The sequence below is a fragment of the Drosophila biarmipes genome, chromosome 2L (assembly GCF_025231255.1).
Source record: "Drosophila biarmipes strain raj3 chromosome 2L, RU_DBia_V1.1, whole genome shotgun sequence".
NCBI lineage: Eukaryota > Metazoa > Arthropoda > Insecta > Diptera > Drosophilidae > Drosophila > Drosophila biarmipes.
The window spans coordinates 15,088,843-15,112,381 of record NC_066612.1 but is presented as its reverse complement, the minus strand read 5'-3'; the positions used below and the strand labels follow the sequence as shown (position 1 = coordinate 15,112,381).

Here is a 23,539-nt window from a genome sequence, read left to right as displayed (position 1 = left end):
GAGTATTTTTCAAAAGTATAGTAGTTAAAGATCCTGGATATTTGTAGTTTTAATATTCTGCGCTTAAAAAGCAAGCTCGAGTTCTCTTAAAACTAAAATTTCTTAAAAAGTCTTAAAGTAAAAATATGGCTAGTGCTTTTAACATATATAGAGGTGCAACTGAATATTTAAGCACTTTGGGAAAGGAGCCTAAAAGTTTCTGTTGAATTAAAGGACTGAGAGCAGTTTTCACAAGATTCGAACGTAAATTAGTCTTATAAAGTAGTGGTGATATTAGATGTTATGGTGTTGTCTAGACTTTTAAAGAATGTTGTTAAATTGGTGAAATTTCTGATATTGGAGTTTACATGTAGCATCTGATAAGCTGCCCTAGAATTCCCTACTTGTAGTTCAGCCTATTTAATAATTTTGCAGTGGAAGAGGTATCTTTAAATTAAATTAAATTTTCCAGCAAGAGAGATTGCATAGACTAAATGATCTGTCAAAAAGGCTTAGAGTGTTGGCTAACAGATGGCCAAGTCACGAGCTATCCCAGTAGGTCATGCGTTTTCATCTGACTAACAGATATACGAACTTAAGCAACTCCAGTGCAAAGTTTAAGAACAGACTGCTTTGAGTTCATGCAAATACATACGGCAAACTGTTGAACCCTGAGAAAACCAGTTAAAAGCAAACAGGAACCTAAAAAGACTATAAGAATTAAGGACAGGCCAAACGAATTTGAGGCCAGGGCGCACGGCTCGAAAATTACCCAGGTAATTAACCAGGCACGGGAGCTTCCTTTTGGAAAAGTCTATTAGAACGAATCCCACAGAGCATTCGATTTGTGTTGTGACTCGCAGCAGGCTTAAGTAATCGAATTGTGTCAACTTTTGTTAATCCATGCCAGGTGTTTGGGCCATAAAACAGCGACACGACTGGGCCGGCAAATCGGGGCGAGAAAGCAGCCCTAATTTGAGGGCAGGTAAAGCTCCTCGCCAGGTAAAAGCCTACTTGTGCATCGCAGAAACCCCTTTTCATGCTGGCATATAAGTCGGAGGGTTGAGGGATTGCAGCTGTCAGAGAGAGTCGAGGCTTCAGATCGGCAACAACATGGGCAACGTCATGGATCGCAAGGTGTCCTGCTCGGAGGCACGTGCCGCAAGTGCCCCGCCCCAGGATCAGGAGACCATGAAACCCGAGAAGGAGAGCGAGGCGCAGGAGATTGTCCCCAATTTGACTTTCCACCTGTTCAGCTACCGCCAGCAGATGGGCTGCAAGAAGCATCAGATGATGAAGTGGGCCACCTCCAAGCTTCTGCTAACCGAGGAGCTGCTGAAGCTACAACGAGAGCATCTCGGAGAAACCACCGAGTCCTGGACCGACTACGGCTCCTACCTTACGGACGAGGAGGACGAGGAGAACCGTGCTCCAGCCGGTGCCTATGACCCGCTGGCCCTGGAACTGAGCAACCTGAAGAACTACCGCCTGGAACTCAGGAGCACCATTCTGGAGTTCGCCCAGGAGAAGATGAAGAAGCGGGAGAAGAAGAAGCTGAAGCGTCTGAAGCGGCGCACCCTGATCTCCTCCAAGAAGCCCAGCAACAAGAACAAGATCAAGTACTGGCACCCGCAACTGGAGTCGGATGAGCAAATGGATCCGGATCCCCATGACGATCCGCAGGATCCCCAGGCTGAGGTCATTGCCATCGATTAGCCCAGTACGTGTAGTTCCTAAGTCTTAGTTAATTTAGTCGTTACCCTCGTTTTAATTGTACATATTCCCATCCCCTAGTCTGTTTTTATATCCATTAGTAGTTACTATAATAAACAATTAACTTGATATCCTATCTGACCAACTGCCTCTTGTCGGGACTCTGGAAATGGCCCAAATCAAAGTTCAATGCGCCCTTTGGCCTGTATCCTGCATCCCGCATCCTGTATCCTGTATTCGTATCCTGTATCCGTTCCCCGGATGCATAATTAAAGTGTCGCGTAATTGATTGCGACTCCCGTGCCTGTCATTGCCCCTATTTGATCCCGTTCCCGTACCGGGGTCAAACAGGAGGGGTTCTTTAAATTATTTGATTTCAACTGCATTTCATACACTTTTATGACACAAAAATGTATTTTTATAGTTTATTAAAAATGATTGTTTTCTCCTTTATAGATAAATTAAAGCATTTGTGTTTTATCTTGTACCTTTATTATATTATATATTTTTGAAGGATTTAATAGTGTGCATCTATAAAAGTAAATCTATTTTGCATCATATTATATTTAAAGAACATACAACCAATAACTTTTATTTTCGTTTTCTGGTTTTTGGCTAACCTGAATTTCCGACTAATTTACAAGCCCAAACCGAAATTACCCAATAGTCCGCAGACAGTTTATCTCCCCGAGTGTGTCACACTGCCTAACCCCTAAATCTCCTCTGACAATTTGTCCAACTGCTGACGGATTTGTGATGGGCCGTTACCCCTTTTTGGGCCACTTTGGACCCTTCCCCACTTGGCCCAATCTAATCTTGCGACTAATTAAATTTACTCACTCGAAAAAAGCCACCCGAGTGCAGTCGAGAAGCCGAAATAAATTATTGTGGGTCATGCAACTGCGTTGCAATTACGGGAAAGTTTGAAGGATACATTTATGTGGCCCCGGGGAGCCACTCGACTCTTTGAACTTGTCCCAGAAACGCGCCAAAAATGCTGTGCCACTTTGAGCAATTATTATAGAAAGCGCGAGAGCCAAATGCAATTATTGCATTTACACGGCGCATACTTGGTATTTAATAAAATAATTATGTGTGGTCTGACCCATTTGCGGGAGGGGGAATGCGCATCTGGATTACGACGAGGATGTGGACGAGGATTCGGGCTGGGCACGCACTTTGGCATTCGCAGACAGACGCCTGACACAAATTCCCTTCCGACTTACACAACCAGCTCGTCCGCAACGAGTGCAAATAGCTCTCGAAAGGGGCTGCCATTTCGAATTCCCTGCCACGCATCAAAGCGCAAACCAAATTGTGACATGTCCTCTCGCCGAGGACACCCACTCCCGGTTTTTCCGGCAGTTCCGCCCGGGACTCCGCACCACCCACTGCGTGGCGACCGCAAACAATGCTGCACTCCACCGAGCGGCCATCGAAAGGGAACAAAAGAAGTGGCACAGGCACTGAAAAAAGTCTAATTAACTGAAAATTTAAAAAATATTACCCGTAAATAATTACCCATAAAATTAAAAAATAAAATATTTATATATATTCTAACAAATTAAAGCTAGTGTATACTAAAATTAATACTTGAAGTGGAAAGGCTCGGGAAACTGAAGTCCTTCGGCCCTAAAAAAAGAAAAAATAAAATATAATTTCTAATGTTCATAAAAAACATTATTATAGAAAAATTATGGGAATTATTTATTATTTTGCCAAAAAATTATAATGGAGATTGGAGATGGAATGGAAATACTTTTCTAAAAATAAAAAAATACCTTTCTCAAAATATTTGTAAGAATAAAGAAGTAACCCAAAGCTTGAGAAATTTAAAAATACCCAACAATTTTCCACTGATAAAAACAAACATTTAAATCATTTCGATTGTTTAAATTTTAATTGGTATGCACCAATTTTTATTGGTGTAAAAAATATTAAAACAGCTTGTAATTTCTGATGTTCTAAATATATTTGTAAACAAAATTCCTTTAGCTTCCCTTTTTTGTAGTGCATCCTGGCATCGAAGGTCCTTTTGGGGGTTGCGTGGGTGGGCTAGCCCTTTGAAGAAGTAGACCGCCCCACCCACCATGCCTCTCCTGCCACTTCCACGCATGTGCAGCCGTTGTTAATTGCCGACTGAGCGGAAGTTCCTTGGCATTTTTGCTTTAATTAAATTTTTTAATAAATACGTATGCAACACATTTCATTAATTGCAAACATTTTAGCAGCGCCTTCAAGGAATGGCCGACCGCTTGTTAGAGAGAAGTCACCCTCAGAAGTGCAAGATATCCCTATTCCCATCATTCTTGAGGCAATTTGGTAATGGTTTTTGGTGTGACTAATTCAAGAGCTTGAATTTCAAAGAAAACGGCTATAAATTAACAAGTAAAAATGAACAACCACCACCAATAAATAACATGACACTTTAATAAATTTATTTAGGTTTCTGCTTAAATTGTAAAAAATGTAGAAATACGATGATGACCTTTTTGATGCACATCCAAAGGCCTTTGAGTGCCGGTCCTAGTCCTTTTCTATTATTAATCAGCGTACAAAACTTCTTCAAACTTAATCAAGTAGTCTGGAAATGGAGTTCGGTTTTTTGCGTCTAGTAGGTGATGACTCTAAGATCTTCAGATGTCAGACAACATACCCAGCGTTCACATCGAATATCTCATTCAGTTTTTGAGTCTTGCTAAATTCATACGTTTTCATTCGTTTCGTTTTCTATATTTAAAAAAAATCATCAAAATTCTCCAAAAAAATAGTAGTAAATTTTGTCCGAATCCGTACTGCTCTTTTTTTGTTGTTCTATCATTCTGTGTGGACCTTCTGAAAGAAAGTTGAGAAACGCGAATAACGGAGTTCGGAGAAATCATTAAATTTTGGAGATACGCAAGAGAAGCGAAAAAACGGTGACCAAGCATTGCGATAAGGAAGGAGAGGAGTAAACAGCTAAAAACAGGTAAGATTTGGCACCCCAATATCTAAATTTGGTAGGGAAAGAGTAAAATCTGTTATAAAATTGAGCATTGTTCCGCTATTTTTTGTGCTTTCTTATGTAGGGTATTCCTATATTTTAGATATCGATAAATTCTTATTATTATTATCGGACTTTGACTTATTTGATGTCATATTTCCCTGCAGATAACCATCTCACAAGCAGGATGGCTGAAAACATGGTGTGCCACAAGTGCAAGGAGGCCATCACCAAGCGCATGATCACCGCCCTGGGCAAGACGTGGCATCCGGAGCACTTCCTGTGCCGCCACTGCGAGGAGCAGATCGTGGACGCCACCTTCAACATCCAGAGCGGCGAGCCGGTGTGCAACAAGTGCTTCGTGGAGCGGTACACCTACACCTGTGCCGGCTGCAAGAAGCCGATCCTCGAGCGGACCATCTGCGCCATGGGCGAGAGTTGGCATGAGGATTGCTTCTGCTGCGGCGGGGCCTGCAAGAAGCCGCTGGCCAACCAGTCGTTCTACGAGAAGGACGGCAAGGCCTACTGCAAGCAGGACTACGAGGACCTCTTCGCCGCCCGGTGCGCCAAGTGCGAGAAGCCCATCACGGACTCGGCGGTGGTCGCCATGAATGTGAAGTGGCACCGCGACTGCTTCCGCTGCAACAAGTGCGAGAACCCCATCACCACGCAGACCTTCACCATCGACGGGGACAAGCCGGTGTGCCCCGCCTGCCATTGCTGATGTCCTCCGGGATGTCCACGTATCCCCCGCCCCGGCACTAAATTGTTCAGAGTTGGCCGTTCGTTTCCTCACAATAATTTTGGTTGTAACATAATGTTAAAAGGATAAGAGGCATTATAAAGCACACTGCAGGCAGTCTAAGCACAAGACTCTACCAAATAAAAGACAACATAAAAATTAAACTTTAGATGGTTTTTAAAGGGTTATATGAATATTATAAACAAATATTTAGCAATCCCTTTAAGGTATTGGCCCATTTTAAGCATTATAACAATTCCCTTGGACTATTTTTGCATACATATGTCCATCTCTCTCGCACCCTATGGCATTTGCTTTTTTATTTGCATATAACTTTTAATTGAATAATCAGATTTTAATAATTTTGGGAATATAGATGGGTATCTATAAAAGCACTAAATCTCATTTAAATTTTTCACAAAATATTAATATTGATATAAATATTTTTGGAATACTTATATGACCTTTATCTTCATTCACAAAAGTCTGTAGTCCTAGCAAACAACCCAATCTTAATTAGAATGCAGCCTCTGAATTTTCTGGCAAACAGAAAGATCTATTGGCACAAGGTCCACATTTCCCACAATAGCCAAGCGATAACCGGGAGATAAGTCGAACCGAAACCCTTTCCCAATATAAAGCAAATATTTTGTGAAACCCCTGGCGAGAAGCTGTCCAGGAAAGTGCTTGATATGAGATCATGTTTCCGAAGGTAAATAGAGGCGCACAGCAGTGGAACATGCACGTCTGATTATCTCATATACCCTACTAGGCGATGGTGTGATGTCGGGGCTTGGGGCGACCCAAGCCCAGTAGTGCGGCGGAAAGTGGAAAATTCGACGAGGGTGTTTCCATGCCGTCGTCATCGTGGAAGCATCGGCTGGCCAGCACGAAGCGACTTCGTAGTCAAGTACTCTGCGCGATTTTGTGGGTTTCTGCGGCTTTGGAGTTGCCGGCTGCCGGTTTCAGTTTCATTTTTCGAACGGAGCTCGTGCGAAGCGGTTCGGCGGTTCGTTGGCTTAGTGGTCTTGTCAGCTCGGCGATTTCCCACAAATCCAAAAGTGTTTCCGCGGAAAAGCTGGCCAAAGACGCGAGAAGGTGGCTAATTAATTACCTTGTTAAACTGTCCCATAAATAACTGACATTCGAGCCGAACAATTAAGGAGTCTGCGAAAAGCTGCAGCAGCTGCAAGACATCCATAAATCGTGTCTGCGAAAATCAAGATCGTGTTTACCTGTGTAGCGAGCGCTGAAATTTATTTGCGAATTATGGCCAGATTTTCCAGACTCGGATTTGCCAAATGCAGCCAATATCCTCACTTCGACTGGCACTGACAACTCAATGCAGAAAATCGTGTAGATTGGCGCCGGATAATTGGGACCCAGCCGTGCGTGTCGGGCTTGGATTAGTTTACACAATTTGTGACTACAAATAATTGCAGTTTATTGAGGGAAATATTTTAATATGTCGAAACTGAAGACGGCCAATTAGACACACAAATAACTAAATGCAGGTGTTCAAAGAATCCCTTGCGCAAAGGCACATCTTTTGCAACAAAAAAATACAAATTAAAGTTAAGGTGGGTTAGTTTGAATATTGAGAATGAATCTAGTGTAACATATTTTTAAATATATTTCGAAGAGGCTTTTAACAACCTTAATTACAAATGCAATTCATCAAGTTAAGAATGTCAGAGTTGATGGCTTTATGAGGTGTACGTTAGCACAGGTGTAAAGCTTATTAAAATGTTAATATTTATTTACCTCAAACTAGCTATAAAATGTGACTTTAATTAAAAATATTTCTTTTTAATTACCTAGCTGACAGAAGATTAATTGTGAACATATTCTAATGTCTGTCAAGAGATTAATTTGCATATTGCAAATACCTTACAAGCGATCGGGTCTCGAAACTCAAACAATGAGATCAATTAGAGTTTGCTTGATATTTGCCATTTGTGTTTGCTCTGGTTCAATGAGAACATCACGCATACGCCACCTTGACAGCGGCTGGCATTCCAGAACCCTTTTTCGTGGAAACCAAACAAGAACTCTAGCTCCCAGGCCAAAATTATTGATGCTACACTCGCATTCTTTTCCAATTCGCCGATGTCTGTGAACGAAAAAATAACAGAGACAACTAACAAGAAGGGTGCACTAAGCAAAAAAGTGTTGGGCAGATTTTTATATTAAGTTCTTTGATAAAAGATATCTTGGTCAATAGTGTACCACTTCTATCAACCAAATTAAATGCTCGTCCTTACCTTTCAAGTAGGTGTTTCAAAAATATTTTAAAAAGATTTTATTTGTTGATTAAGCATCTTATAGAATAACACATGAAACACATGAACTCAGTATTTCAAGGAGGTATTTATAATCTAATATATATCTAGCTTAACCGCCAAGAAAATAGGGAAATATAAGATTCTTAAGTTTTATTTACATTTTCTCCTACTGAACTAGAACCTTTTGTCGCAGTGAACTTAAAAACAGTCGGGGGCAGTCACTGACACTGAGGAACCTCCACAGTCGTACTTTGACTCTTGCGGTCGTCGGTTGTTCGTTAGTCGCCGCTTTCGAATAGTTTTATATGGCAATTGCCATTTTAGGCGCAACAGGACGGCTGCAGACGCACCTTAAAAGTGCGCCCGGATCGCCTGGGTCGCGTAACCTTCAGTGGGGGAAACGCCATGGGCCCCGGCCTGGGAGGCTCTCGCAAATTGGCAACGGGTTGGCTCCCAGTGAATGCCGCCTGAATCGCTGTGTGCCTGCTGCAAAGCCTCCTTGTGTCAGTCGTGTGTCATTAGCATCCGCCAACCGAGCTCCCAGTGTGTCAAAAGATTTGAACTTTAAAGTGCTCAGGTGCTGAAGAGGCCCATAGACGAAAAGTAGACAGCAGGCACTCGGACTGCCAGTCAGTCGGTCGGTCTTTGAATGCACTGCGAAGAAATAGTGGTAAAATTATGAGCATAAATAACAAAAAAGGCACAGTTTATTTTATATTTATAATACTTTATTTATGAGAGGAAACAACCCAGAAATAAAGGTAGAACATCGCAGACTATTATTATATTTTAAGAGTGTAGGTATAGCATAGGGGCTTAGTTAGGAACCCCAGTTTAAGCTTAGGAACCTCAGATACATTTTAAACTCTCAAATGTAGGTGAATCCGTTCGCCCAGTGTTCGTGAATTGCTTATCACGTTGTTTGACTTTGGGGCTCGTTTGAATTATGCGTGCTATCTTCCATTGCCATTCCCCTGGCCAGCGGGTAATTCACGCCGCAATTGTCTCTTTCGGGCTCTTTTATCACACCTGCCGTGCACCGCTGGATACCACACGGCGCGGAGTGGAGTGCCTACTCCACAGAGTGGGTACTGCGGAGGTAGGGTACACGTACTTCCACCTTTTGGCGCTTTTCGCGGCACGTCCTCCTCGAGTGTTTGCCTTGGAGGTGCTTAGAATTCGTTAGTTTGGGTTCACCGCAGCTCTCTGTTTTGTTTTTCAATTTTCCACTTGTGCCTTGACTGAAATTACCGAAAAAACGTAGTTAACACTTACTAAGTCTTTTAAATATATGCAATAGTTTATGTACAATTTACAGACAACTATATGTAATTCTCTAAACGCTTTCGAAAACCCATAAACTTTTCGAAAAGGGCAACCAAACAGACAGTGAAGTAATCCCCACAGACAGCAACCATTTATTTTCCCGAATATTTTAGTTAAATTATTCCATTTAAAAACCAATTGAGCCAGCCGACATAATATGCCGATTCGGCATAAAGTGAATTGGCAAAAAGTTCGATTAATAACAATAGGACCGAAACAACACGCCCAACGGCGCTTGGCCTTAGAACCTCCCAAAAACGTAGAACCGAAAAGTGTGCGGCAAGAAATAGCAACAAAGCAAATAAAAAGCAGATATCATAAGCTTCTCACCTGGCGCTGGCCAAAAATAGCACTCGAAGACCATTTAATAGCACTATCAATAATAATGTAATGCCCAAAAAGGAAAACAAATTCGAAGCTCATTTCGAATTGCAGTAATCAAAATTCGTAGACCCCGAGGCTCTCGAGAATGTTGAGCGGAAGAAACCAAGTGATGAATTTGAAGTGGGAGTGTGGGCGCCGCTATCAATAATAATAATTACTATTCATACTCTTTCAGAGGGTATCTATATATTTTAAATGTTGTATTTTTATTTAGTTTCTGACAATATATTTTTCAAATACAAACTTCAATAAATGGTATTTTATTCTATACACAGGCTAGGGTATATAGACTTCGTCCTCTCGTTTTTATCAACAGTAGTACAGCAGCAAAAACAAAAAACTATTAATGTTCCTGGTCTCTATATCTGCCAAGCTCATTGTTCTTTTTTCATATTTCCCACTCTGCTTCTCGCACATTAATTGATAAATGCTACTTATCAATTTGTGATCAAAAGTAATTAAGTTCGTGGACGAATCGTACGTGGCTAATTGCCAACATCATTGAAAAAGAAGACCAACACACAAAAAACCATAACAGACAATCGGGAAAAATAAAAGCAACAAAATAAGAGACAGTTCGCAGTGAAAACCCATTAAAATGTGTAAATATGTAATGTGCGTACACGAGTGAGCGACAATTTGCCCACAGATATCTGACTTTTTGCAACAAAAGTGGCTGCGATGGAGTCTTTTAACATTTTTATGGTGACGCTGCTCACAATTGTCACACAACAGCGGAACAACTGTGCGGGTAAGTAAAAAACAAACAATTAAAGATGACAAAAAGCCAAAAATTGATCACACAATGTGGTGGGTTGGGTAACTTCTTGATCCCATGTTTGATCACAAGGCGATTTCAATTTGAATTTGTGTTGCTTAACCCATAAAGAGTTTTTGAATGCCATTTCAGTTGTCTTAAAAAGAGTTTAACAACGCCTCTTAATGTACGAAAATGTGTTTGAAATGCTTTTTAAGTAATATGTACTAATAAACTTTTTTATAAGCTTAACAATTTTAAATACCCATACAAATATTTATCAGCTCAGTATGTTGTAGACTGAAAAGTATCCTTTCTAAGTTTTCTATTAAATTTTGAATAATAATTATACTTAAATATATTTTACTAAAATTCTTCTATAATTTAATAAGCCTAGTTAGATTGCATAATGTATTTTATTTGCTTTTCGTGCATATCTAATCCTTTTGTATCTTTGATTGGGCTATTAAAATGCGTAAATATCTAGTCGACTTATCAGTGGAAACGCGGGCCCATTACCCCTTTTCACCTAGTTCTTGAACAAATAGAGAGCTCATAAAAGGCAATTACACTAATTTGCATCGAGTGCCGGCGAACAAATCTCACGGATAGCTTAGACTCAAACATTCGCGCCGTGGGAATGCAACCGAAGATATGGAGTAATAAAGTGCGAACCCCTTTTATGACCTCTTTGGGGCGGGCTAAGCTCGGGCTCAATGGGCTTTTATGTGCTTTATGATGCACAGCTTGGCTCTTAATTATAAGTCCGGTGCGTTCTAGGCGACCCATACGATTTCTTCAGCCGGCTGCCACAGGTGTGAACTGACGTTTTGACAAGTTGGTAAGCGATATGTGGGCCTGGCCTTTACCATTTGGCTTTGCCAGCGACTGACTGACGGTGATGGACTGGGCTACCGACCAACTCCGCAGGGGCGTTCCATCAATGTCTGGGACTGAAAAAAATATTAACTTACTTAGAAATATTGTTTACAGAAATAATAATATGCTATGTTACTTTTCAAATAGGAACTTTGATAAGTCCCCTATAGAGATTAATATGTATTGCATTTATAACGTGCCTAATATATTAAATGGGCTTAAGTTAAAACATTATTACATTTTTAATTTTGCGATATGTTTAAATAATATTGCTATATTGAAAAACGAATTATATTTATATTTTTGTAACTTACTTTAGGTACAATTCGTACATAACTAAAAAAGTATTGATAGTTGGATAAAGAGGATTTTCTTCTTAAATCAAGTAGAACCCATTCTTGACTTTGAACCAAAAGTGTGATTAAAATAAGATGGTCTAAGCCCATTTGATTTGTTCTTTTTAAAAACTTTTGATAGATTATATAAAATACATTTTTATAGAGTTCAAAATATAAATGATAAGCTAATCATTTATATTTTGAACTCTATAAAAATGTATTTATTTGATTGATTTGATTTAAAGTATGGTTTTTATCCATTACTTAACTTTAAAAGTCGCCTTTGGCCTTCCAACGTTTTTTAGTACAAATATGAGTATGAGCCTTTTTTGTGAGTGTATGACGTGCCAGGCGCGCACACGCCCAAAAAATTATTTCATCACGCTGCGAAGACATATCAAATTTTTCGGGGGATGACTACACCCGCTTCACTCTAGCCCAGCTGACACCCGGAGGTTCCCTTTCAGGCCCTGTACTTTGTCCCCGTCAAGTTGAATGCACCTCGTACGGCATGGTGACGTGGTGACTCCTTCGTCGGTCAATCAGTCACTCGGGTTAAAGGTGCCGAAGTGGCCGCCAGCTGTGCATGGCCCCTTCCCCGCCAGAAATTCATGAATTTATGTGCAATCAATTAAGTCAATAGGTGTGTGCCCCCTACGTTTTATTGTGCTTAGTATCTTTTCGCATTCTAGAAACTTTTAAGTGGCCTCCGGCTGTTTCATGACTGCAATTAAAGTGTTTTGTTTAATGACCGACTTTTAGTTATTTCGCCTCCAGCTATTTATTAAATCAAGAAAATTATATAGAAGTCTTTTGGCCGCTGATCAAGATAACTTGAGCTGTAAAAGGTTTTGTGAAAGTTTTCCATTTTCAATTTAAAAGTGGTTTGAGGCAGTAAAAGAAAAATAAAGCATAACTTTAAAATCTGTTAAGCCAATCTCCATTTCCTTCTTAACCAATTGTATGACAAATCTGAAATCACTTTGCCTGCCCGAAACTTTTGCAAAGTTTTTCATATTTTGCACACACTTTGGCTGGATTTATGAGCGAGCTTGACACATTTATCAGACACTCAAGGTTGGTCCGCTGTCTTCTACTGTCGAGTACTTTGCATAGCAAAATAATAACAAAACTAAATGCATTTTCAGTTATGAGATCTGTCGCTGCCACTGTCTGTCCATTTGTCGCACCCAGGTTCAGATCCCAAGCAACTATGGATTCCGGCTTTATAAAGCACTCCATTCAGCCCCTTTAAGTGGGCGTCTGAAATCTGCATTTATTTATTGGATTTCTTTTTTATGCCTTTGCTTTCCTGTGGCAAAATACACTTACTGCTGGAAATAAAGTGTAATGCTCTTTGAAAAATAAAGAATTTTAATAAGGCATAGGTACAAAGTTATGATACTATGATAATTTGCATTAGTACTTTAAAATATATTTTAGCCACTGCAATATTAAGCTTCCTTAGAATAACACCCACATTGAGTTTGCAACGCAAGTTGACTAATGGAAGTCCACATTAATTAGCCGTAATTAGCATAAATTTTAAGGGGACCATGACTTTGACAAATGCTTTTCATTTGACGACAGGCCACAATTGGAGAGCCCGCCCATCGATCACCGTCGAGGGTCAGTTATTTGTGGATGTGGTCTTAGTTGTCTGAACGGGAGTGTCGCCCCCCACTCAATGCCAGAGAAAAAGTCTTTGAAGTTCGCCTGGTGACTGCTAGTCTGCGATTATTCTGTAATTTCCTTTACTTTCTCGGTCTCCCATCTACCATGACTGTGCACTTCTTTGTGCCAGACTGGAAAAGGAAAAACTTGAATGAAAATTACATTTAAATCAATAGCATCTATTTGTTTCCAGCTGGTGGAGATACCCTTTCCTTGAAAACCTGAATCCAGATTACTGAATATATTTTACTACGTTAAAACATTATATACTTTGAAATGTATAAGATATTCAACAAAGAAAATTCGGTTCTATATAAAACATACGTTAATATTACAAAATGTTTTAAACTACTGCAAATATAAGTACCATAATTTTAAAGAATACAAGAAAATAGTACATGAAATACTTTGTGCAGTTGGCTTTTTAAATATAAAACAAGTAGTATAGGGTATCAGCGGCTTTTATCTAAGCTCAACACGTTTTCAATTTAATTTGCCTTGGCTCTGGCACAGAAACATTTCATGGACAGGAAATAGAAAAACATTCAAGACACTTTGTCTGCACACTTCGATCGAGTGAAAGTAGAAAGACAGGAGTGGAATGGATTTAATAATGCGAATCCGAACAATAACCAGGGCCAGAGATTGGCCAATGCCAGCAGTGGCAGCAGGAAAGAGCCACGGCAACAGACAAACGCAGTCAGTGCCAAGGAAAGCAGAAAAGCACGTCTGGCATACGCGACGTATGAGTAATGAAAATAACAATGCAACAGGGAAAAGAATGGGAAAGCAGCGTTACAGGGGAATAACTAAAAACCCTGACAAAGACAAAGTTTTCATTACGCAGCAGTAGACAAACATAATGCGAGGCGGATGCTGGAAGCACACAAAACTATTCCAAATGACTCATCCTCATCCCGGAGTGGCGACCAACAAAAAACAAGGACAATAAACTCCGGAAAGTCGGCAGTTGCGACCAATCAAACGGGCAAACAACTGTCGACCCAATTCGATGCAAAGTCAATTAATTCGGGCAGATTAATTAGTTTATGCGAAACTAGTTGACATTTCATCCCGGCCGCACCTCGTTCAGAGTCTCCATTTCACCTGGCCACTGGCCACCAAGTTCAGGTACACAGGCCCAGCTAATGGCCGTGTCGCGATCCGAGTCGCCGCCCATCAATTGTCGACGGTGCTGTCATTAGCAGTTCTGGTACACAGCGAGAAAGCCTAGTCCCTGCTGAAAATAAATAGAATATAAATAGAACAGAATAATTGCATAGAATGATTAAGTAAAAAAAGATAACATTTCACTAACCGAGAACATTAAATTAGGAACTGATTACCAGATGTGCTATCTCCATATTTTCTCAATCTTCTGCTTCGATGGCCCACTTTCCGAATATTTTTTCCAAGTGTATCAACTCCCAACGAGTCCAGTCACCCCGTGAGTTCTCCCCCGAGCTATCCAGTTCCTCCCCCAATTTTAAGGCCATGTTTTATCCTGTTTTTAATGCGCCATTCGCTGGCTTTTTAATTGTCAACCTAATAGATAACCTAATAGTCTTAGTCCTTCCCTGTTTACGCTCTTCTTTTTACCTGCCTTTTATCGCTATTTTCGTTTTGACGGTTGTTGACTTTTGGTCAGCCTTTTGTGGGTGGTTGGGGTTTTTTAGGCACTGCCCAACCCCACTCACCTGAGGAGTTTAAATTGGTCTTTGAGCCGGGGTCCCCCGGGAATCGATGAGGTCAAGTTGAGCTTTATTCGAGCACTGATTGCAACAAATCGAGATTTTGATTGTTCGAGATTAGTTGAGGACTTTTGCTCTGGGGACCTGAAACTATATGTATTTCAAAAATGTTATATTTCTTTGAAGTTAAAGGATTATAAATGGTGGTTTTATAAGCCACAGAAATGTGTGTGCAAATAGAAAATTAATGAGGACAAAAAATAAAATATTTTAGTCTTTTTGGTCACTTTTTCAGCCTCTTCCCCCATGCAGGCCACTTTTTTTTGCATTTTCTATAGTTTGACAATTATAAAAAGTACTCAAGGAATATCATTTTATAAAGTCATTGGAATCTAATAAAAAAAGGGACCTACAAACAATAAGATTCATTAAACAGTGCTGTTAAGCGCAAGATATCTATTATTAAAATCCTTTTTGTGTATGCTCGAAGTACAACATCAAATCTCTTGTAAAATCGAATGTTTAAGTGTTCCCAAGTTAAAATCTTAAGTGCTTAATCAGGATAACCAACAGTCAATGTCCCCAGTTTCTAGGATGACTCATCTATACATCATTGTTTCTCCATATACGTTCTCAGTTTGATGTAAGGAAAATCTAATCTGTTGACTACAGTTTAGATTATAGTTTATAAGTGTTAATCAGATCGTTTTGTTCTTTCAATGCATATTTTTTGGATTTCTTGTAAAGCCAAGCACTCGGCACTAAAATATGGGAAACGCTCCATCCATAAACAGCACAAGCACTGGCGCCAGCGTTTGGCAGGAATCAGCGGAGTTGGGGCCGGTATAATCCCGTTGGTAACCCCTCATATTTCATTGGAAACGCGGACAGCATTAATGTTTTTTCTGTGGGTGGGTATTCGCTGCCAAAGCACCTCGTTGGGCGCCAAGGACACGCATTTAAAATGTCATTATAAATGCGCGCTTGTTGGAGTGAGCACATATTCAACCCAAACTCCCCTCATCTACATATTTTATCAGCATTTTTCGCATGCCTGGGCGTCAGCAATTGTAATGAACGCATTTTATTATTTATAATGTGTGCTATATGCCAAGGCCCATATCAAGGAGCGATTTTCCCACCATCGCTGTGGATCAGGGAAAAAGTTCCCCCTCCTTTCCGCGGGTCTGTGTTTGGTTACCTCTCGAAAGCTAGGGCATAATTATGACAGGCATTTAGTGGAGGTAACACCGCCTGTGTTGTGGGCATCCAATTAGCGGCTTTTTTATTCATTTATTCCAGCTATTTACATTTTCCTCACTTGAGCTTAGTGTTGGCCCTCCTCTTCGTTTTGGGAAAACTTCCTAAGGGGATGTTAGGTGTTTGTTTTGTAAAATATACAAATTCGGCATTTTAAAGAGAGAACATTTTGCAGCAATTCATTTTAGTACTTCAGTTGCTTTGAAGGAAAATACATCCAAAGTGTCAGAGCTTTTCACATTATAATTACAATTCAGGCCAATAATCAGTTAATTAGATCACCCAAATCTTCATTGGAGAAACTTCCTTATATTTCTTAATTATCATAATAATCAAAGCTAAAATTTAATTTTTGTTTGTTCAACACGATACGCCAACCTATTTACACCCATGGCATTACATGAGTCTTTTCGGGTTCCCCCAATGTTTGTCCCAAATATTGGGGCATAAACTTGGGGGCAGGAAAATCATTGACGAAGGGCGAGGAAAATTTGTAACCAATTATGCCTGGGGTTGTATTTTTTCCGGCTAACAAAAACTATATTGTTATCATAAAATCAATACGCAACTCGATGACGCCGACACTTCAATGGGCATGATAGCAAAGGGGGAGTTATGAAAGGGGCAGGACGAGGGGAAGGCGTCATTTTGATAACCCATATGCTAATAACTAATATCTGTATTATATTTATTTATGGCTTGTACTGGACTTTGACTCGCATGCAAACACACGACCACAACAATCGAGTGTCATTAGAACGGAGCTCTTATCAAATTACGCATACGCCCTGTTCAATTTGGCTGTTAGCTTGGCCTGGGAGCTACAGTTATGGCCAACTCTATTAAGGTCAACATGAGCTTATTAAATGAATTCATTTGATTGGATTTGATGACGACTGTCAGCGTGTGTCCGTCCCCTGATGTGGATGATGGGTAAACAAAGCCAAATTGTGATAGCAACCCTCGGGAATATATTTTTTGGTTGGGGGTTTTACCCTTAACACGAAGTCAAGCAGAATACTTGGGAAAATATATAATAAATACTTGAAAGAGATAGGCATTATATTTTCCAACATTTCCAAGTTATTTCACTCTTTAGAGAACAACTTCATCCAATACTCCAATACTTTAAACGTATTGACTAGGAAATGAATATAAATCCGCAAATGGAATCGAAGTCCCACTTCCACTGAGTGGGTCAATTGTGGTCAACCACTTGTGGCAGCATCCCGAACAATGAACCCCACCCCAGCACAAAATCCCACATGACGCCATCCCCATTAACTAGATTTTTCCACCCTCTTTTCCCTTGCAGCCGTTGATGTATATTTTCCCAGCACGTCGGTGAAATTCAATCTGCCCATCAACGAGGAGTCGGAGAGCATCTTCTCAAAGATCCCGCTGGCCCAGTTCCAAGTGCTGCGGATGGAGAGCAACCGGTTGGCCACCGATTACCTGTACAGCCTAGAGGACAATCCCCTGCTGCGGATAAACAGCTCCTCCGGCGAGATATATATGCGCACGGACTACAGCACACCGAATTCGAGTGTCAGGTATGTGGTGACCGCCTTTCCCAGGGATCAACCGGATCACGAACTGCTGCCCGTGTCGCATCTTACCTTGGAGGTCACACCCCAATCTCTGGAGGATTACTGCTCGGAACTGGAGCACATTTGCTTCTGGAGCAGTGTCGAGTACAGCATAGCCGAGTCGCAGGGTCAATATCGGCGTAGGGATTCCTTTGAACCGGTACTTGTCGGGGCCCTCAATTCCCGGGCCGCCAAGTATCTGTGTCCTCATGTGTCCCTGGACTACTCCCTCAACGCCGGCAGTTCCCACTTCTCCCTGAAGCAGAACCGCCTGTACACCCGACAACCCCTGGATCACGATGAGCTCAATGGCCTGAACGCCAAGGCGGGACAGCTGCAGGCCAGGATTACCTGTACGATTAAGCTATCCAGTCGGGATCAGAGGAAATTCTCGCGCAGCTTCGATATTAAGTTGCTGGATCGCAACGACAACGGACCCAAATTGCAGGAGAGCGATTCGAGATTCGAGTTCTACCTGGAGCAGCCCTACTTTCAAGCGGTGAGTTTCGGAATTCCAGGGGGTTGGGGGATTTACCAGGGAGAGGATTTCAGGGGTAGAGGCATCTCAACCAGACCCAGCCCAGACTATTCGTCTGCCGGCTGTCTGGCCGCTCACTGGGTGCGGGCTTATTGAATTCACCCATGATGAACGCCCCCTAAGCACGCAACAAAGTCAGCTACACTGAACAAAATGAATACTGATTTATTTTTAGGGAATTTCCTAAGTTAAGGAAACCCTAAAATCTTAACTATAGTTTTATAAGCATTATTAGAGGGGTCTAAAAGAGTGCTACAAATTTTTAATTGCTGAAAGATTACGATTCACTTTTTACTGCATACTTTTTGACAGCCATATAAATGTTTTTAAAAACTCCCAGGGATTTCTCAATATTACAATTATTAATTATGTTTAAGTGTATCGAAAGAGCCCGCCGTTGAAAGACGCAAGTCCGGCCACCCTGCCATTATTTGGCCATTACCACGTCTGGCTGCAAAGGTCCTTTTGGGGTAGATGGATAAAGTTGGCCACTTCCTCGACTTCTTTCCCAAACTCCCCCATTCCGCCTCATATGTTGCCATTAAAAACGCGTAACGTTTATGGGCTTTTATGATTGGATCATGACAGACACAGACAGTAGGGAAAAGCCACAAGGAACCGGAATGGGAACGTCAAGTGACTTCAGCGCGAATTGAAGCCCGGAGTCCGAGTCCCTTAAAGTTGCCACCAAAGTAAATTATGTTGTCGTGTTCGAAGCAAGCCAAGCCTATCCCCAAGGATCTGCAAACTGTGTCAGTTCAGGTGCAGATAGTGCGATCTCCTCCCTCCGAGTGAAATAATTGGTTCTGCACTAAAGTCCGGCCATTACAAATTGCTGTAGGTGGCTCCGCATTTAAATAATGTACATTTTATTTTATTTCGAGGAAATTGCTGGCGACATGTCCCATAATAAAAGGTTGGGACCGGCGAGGTGTGGCTTAGGTTTAAATCGGTTGGGTCAACTAAATGGAAACATGTTTCGTTCCAGATAATGTTAAGGGTTTTTTCAATAGGTGGCACAGGGACATAAGGAGTAACGTTTTTTTATACCGCTTTCATACTTTCTATCCTGAGGTAGGGGATGATTTTTAAGTCTAAGGAATGATAGTTTTTATCTTAACATATAAATATACCTCAGAAGTTATTTTATCTTAATAAAGCTTTCTTAGTAATATTAATTATTCCGGCATAAAAAATCCAGGTATTACGGGTACCCAAAAATGTATAATATTTTTTCACTAATTAAAAGATACAAAAGCAGCAGTTTTCCCAAAAGATTTGCTCACCCAAGCCCATCTTTTCTTTCCACAACATTTGGCTTTTCCTAACACCATGTAACAGTCGCCAAATGGAAACTTCAACCCACCTATTTTTCAAAAGTTGTGTCCATCCTACCTTAACAAAAGCAACCATTCCAACTCCAGCCTAAGTCCGGGGAAGACACCTGGCTAATATCCCTGGGATCCATTAAAAGGGTTTCGGGTGAGCCACCACCCTCCACGTAGGGAAATGTCAGGTCCCCGAGGATCTGAAACCCCAGCCTGACCTTGTGCACGAATTAAAATGCTAATCACCAAGAGCGCATCCCTGGAGGGCAATGCTGCAATTTGCCAGGGGGGTGCCAAGTGGAATTTAATTAGCGCTGGTCAGTAAATGCTAATGAAGCCACCTGCTAATGCATACGCCTCTGTCTGTATACCCACAGGACGAGGAGGCGGGGAAGAAAATCATCTACGTGGACAAGGATACGCTGGCGGCGAACGCTCACCTGGTCTACGCCGTGCACAACGACTCCAACGGACTCTTCCGGCCGGACTGCCACGCCTATGAAGCAGATCACACGGGCAGGCCACACACCATCGTCAGCTGTCGTAAGTAAAATGATCCTTATACCTTATAAGATATATTTTTTATAACCATTCCTTGAAAAGATATCTACTTGATTATGAAATTAATTAAATTGCCTCCCAACCAGAACTTCGATTCTCCCGGAGCGGCGTTTTTCGGGAAGCCCGCTACTGTGTTTCACTGGAAGCTCGAGATCTGACCATTGAACCCCGCAACGACGCCATGTCAGCCACGGCCTATATTTGTTTCCATATAGACTTGAGCAATCTTCACGAATCGGACCAAGAACTGCCCCAAGCTCTTCCCCTGCGGTCCCGTCAGCACCGAGTCTTTGAGGGTGAAGACTTCAATGGTGATTCTTCAGGCAGATCCCAGGCTCCCTTGACGGTGGATTACGAAAAGGACGTCTCTTTGTTCCGGTCAGCTGCTTCCTATTATCGGGTAGTCCAGCCGGAGAGTTTTCTGGAACTAATGAGGTCGCGTTCTGTAAGATTCGATATCGTGGAAGATAAAAGTGGAGCTTTCGGCATTACCTCGACCTCTGGTATCGTCTTCGTGAAGAATCCCCAGGCTTTGGCGGAGGCGCCCGAAACCATATACTTCCTGAATGTCACCTGGATAGATCAGCAACGCCTCTCGCATGTCCGCGTTATTAATGTCCATTTGATTCACGGTAGACCCGAGAACACCAGCTGCGAACTGAAGATCAAGTCCCGATCACAATCTTGTGCCCAGGTTAAGTTTCAGTCGCAGTGCAATCGATTTTGTGGTTTGGCAACTGGCGGCGGATCTTGTCAGTGGCGGGGAACCAATTCCGCGATGTTCAGCTCTAGATATGGATCCTGCGTGCCTGAGTCCCGCTTTTGTCCCGACCATGTGTGCGATCCCTTGGAGGAGCTGAATCCCATGGCCTGTCCGCAGGACTGCACGCCTGCTGGCAGAATAGTGGGTCCCCATTCGAGTAATGAGAACAAGAGGGGCATCTATAGTGGCTCGGGAACCTGCATATGCGAGGATAATGGCAAGTGCTCGTGTGCTCCGTTGGATGAGGAGCCCAGGATTAAGAAGCCCCGCAAACGGAAGAACGAAACGGAGGCGGAACCCCTGCTGGGCGGTCGGAAAGGTACTGCGGCCGATCAATCCGTCCAGGATCCTTTGCTCCTGGGAGTCCTAAATGTGGCCGGCTTCGAGTGCGATCGCTCCTGCATGTTCTTCGTGATCAGTTGTCCCCTGGTCTTCGTTCTCCTGCTCCTCTGCCTGCTGATTGCCCAGCGAAAAATGCTCCAACGCCGGCTGAGCAAACAAACGATGACCCCATCCGACAAACAGGCTCTTCCGGAACTGGGTGACGGGGATCTCGCCCTGATGCCGCTGCAAAGTGGTTTCAAGTTCGAGAGCGGCGATGCCAAGTGGGAGTTTGCCAGGGACAAGCTGCAACTGGACACGGTCTTGGGAGAGGGTGAATTCGGCCAGGTCCTGAAAGGCTATGCCACAGAGATCGCTGGCCTGCCGGGCATAACCACCGTGGCGGTGAAGATGCTCAAGAAGGGCGCCAACTCCGTGGAGTACATGGCTCTGCTCTCGGAGTTTCAGCTGCTGCAGGAGGTGTCTCATCCCAATGTGATCAAGTTGCTGGGCGCTTGCACCTCCTCGGAGGCTCCTCTCCTGATCATCGAGTACGCCCGATATGGCTCGTTAAGGAGCTATCTTCGCCTCAGCCGGAAGATCGAGTGCGCCGGCGTGGATTTCGCAGACGGAGTGGAGGCCGTCAATGTGAAGATGGTTCTTACCTTCGCCTGGCAGATTTGCAAGGGCATGGCATACCTCACCGAACTGAAGGTGGGTTTTTGGGAATACCTTGGACCAGTAAACATTTCAATCCCTTAATTTTTGCAGTTGGTCCATCGCGATTTGGCCGCTAGAAATGTACTCCTGGCAGATGGCAAGATATGCAAGATCTCCGATTTTGGACTAACCCGAGATGTTTACGAAGACGATGCTTATTTGAAGAGGTCTCGAGATCGTGTTCCCGTCAAGGTGAGTTCACAGCACACCCCACTTTAACCCCAAAGGATTTTATATATAAATGTTAAATCTCCAGTGGATGGCTCCTGAGTCTCTGGCGGATCATGTGTACACTAGCAAGTCGGATGTGTGGTCCTTTGGCGTTCTTTGCTGGGAGCTGATCACCCTGGGAGCCTCTCCATATCCTGGCATTGCTCCGCAGAATCTGTGGTCTCTGTTGAAGACAGGCTACCGAATGGACAGACCGGAGAATTGCTCGGAAGCTGTTTACTCCATAGTTCGCACTTGCTGGTCAGATGAGCCAAACGGCAGACCCTCCTTCAAGTTCTTGGCCTCGGAGTTTGAGAAGCTGTTGGGCAACAATGCCAAGTACATAGATCTGGAGACGAATGCCGTTTCCAATCCGCTCTATTGTGGTGACGATTCTGCCTTGATGACGACGGAATTCGGAGAACCGGATTCGCTGCAACACCTTTGGTCACCACCGAAGATAGCCTTTGACATCCATGACCAGGGCACCAGCTACGATCAGTCGGAGGAAGAGGTGCCGGTGACTTCGACGGCCCCACCTGGCTACGATCTCCCACGACCTCTGATCGATGCCACCGCCAAGGAGCAGGTTCTGCGTTACGAAAACGATTTGAGATTCCCCTTGAACATTCGAAAGTCCAGTTGCACTCCAAGCTACAGCAACATGAGCAACGGATCTCCAGCGGCCACCTCGTTGCCACACTATTCAGTTCCTGTGAAAAGGGGTCGCTCCTATCTGGACATGACGAACAAGAGTCTCATCCCGGACAACCTGGACAGCAGGGAGTTTGAGAAGCATCTCTCCAAGACCATCTCGTTTCGCTTTTCCAGCTTGTTGAATCTCAAGGAAGCGGCGGAGGCGATTCCCGGACAACAAGCTGAGGATGCCGTCTAGATCCCTGTAACGATTACCTTGCCCATTTGTGTATAGTTTTCGCCCCAACCACTGCGTTCCGAGTTCCTGTCCCACATCTGCGCCTGTTTTTTAGTTCAAACTGTTTGTTGATTAGTTTTAGTTTAACACTTAGTCTCATAGCTTTATGCTGATGCCAAATAAGGATTGTAAAGGAAACGAATTCGATTTCGAATACTCCCATGCATTTATAAAAGAATTTACTTAGCCAAAGACAAACTTAATTCTTAGGGCGAGACATTCAAAGCCCTTAACCCAAAAAAAAACAACCATTTCAGATAAAAAAAACTCCCCAATTTAAACTATTTAAATACTAACAATTTCTGCCTAGATATGCCATTAAGGTTTAAAAAAAGACTATCAGATTTTTACAAACTTTATTATAGTTTGTTCACAATATACATTTTTCTATTTTATACGTATGCTTTTGAATTGTGCCTGTTTGCTTAAAGTTTCTCTGTATTCAGAGTTATTTAAGTATTTAAAAAAATAATAATAAGATATTTAAGATTTATATGGATGAAAGCTTCTACAATTACCCATTTTGAAATTGTAAAATTTTGCTAGGATGAGTTAAGAGTGATT

At 42.3% G+C, this 23,539-nt stretch overlaps 3 protein-coding genes across 6 annotated transcripts; all 3 read left to right on the top strand.

Annotated features, from left to right (window-relative positions):
- The first annotated feature begins 575 nt into the window (after nucleotides 1–575).
- LOC108033508 (uncharacterized) lies at nucleotides 576–1,860 on the top strand. The gene is made up of 2 exons (XM_017107851.3): nucleotides 576–755; nucleotides 890–1,860. The coding sequence occupies exon 2, from the start codon at nucleotides 1,093–1,095 to the stop codon at nucleotides 1,693–1,695; it is 603 nt and encodes a 200-aa protein (XP_016963340.1). The 5' UTR covers nucleotides 576–755; nucleotides 890–1,092; the 3' UTR covers nucleotides 1,696–1,860.
- A 2,469-nt stretch (nucleotides 1,861–4,329) lies between these two features.
- Nucleotides 4,330–5,581, top strand: LOC108033410 (transforming growth factor beta-1-induced transcript 1 protein-like). The gene is made up of 2 exons (XM_044094228.2): nucleotides 4,330–4,660; nucleotides 4,843–5,581. Exon 2 carries the CDS (start codon nucleotides 4,863–4,865, stop codon nucleotides 5,397–5,399), a length of 537 nt encoding a protein of 178 aa, XP_043950163.1. The 5' UTR covers nucleotides 4,330–4,660; nucleotides 4,843–4,862; the 3' UTR covers nucleotides 5,400–5,581.
- An 825-nt stretch (nucleotides 5,582–6,406) lies between these two features.
- On the top strand, nucleotides 6,407–23,500 carry LOC108034171 (proto-oncogene tyrosine-protein kinase receptor Ret). 4 transcript variants are annotated; one of them, XM_044094210.2, is made up of 7 exons: nucleotides 6,407–6,515; nucleotides 9,868–10,163; nucleotides 17,327–18,099; nucleotides 19,844–20,009; nucleotides 20,114–21,825; nucleotides 21,883–22,023; nucleotides 22,088–23,500. In XM_044094210.2, exons 2-7 carry the CDS (start codon nucleotides 10,094–10,096, stop codon nucleotides 22,934–22,936), a joined length of 3,711 nt encoding a protein of 1,236 aa, XP_043950145.1. In that variant the 5' UTR covers nucleotides 6,407–6,515; nucleotides 9,868–10,093; the 3' UTR covers nucleotides 22,937–23,500. The 4 variants fall into 4 exon arrangements, with proteins under 4 accessions (XP_043950145.1, XP_016964469.1, XP_016964471.1 ...); XM_017108980.3 differs by having other exon boundaries at nucleotides 9,786–10,163; XM_017108982.3 differs by having other exon boundaries at nucleotides 6,407–6,997.
- Nucleotides 23,501–23,539: the final 39 nt, after the last annotated feature.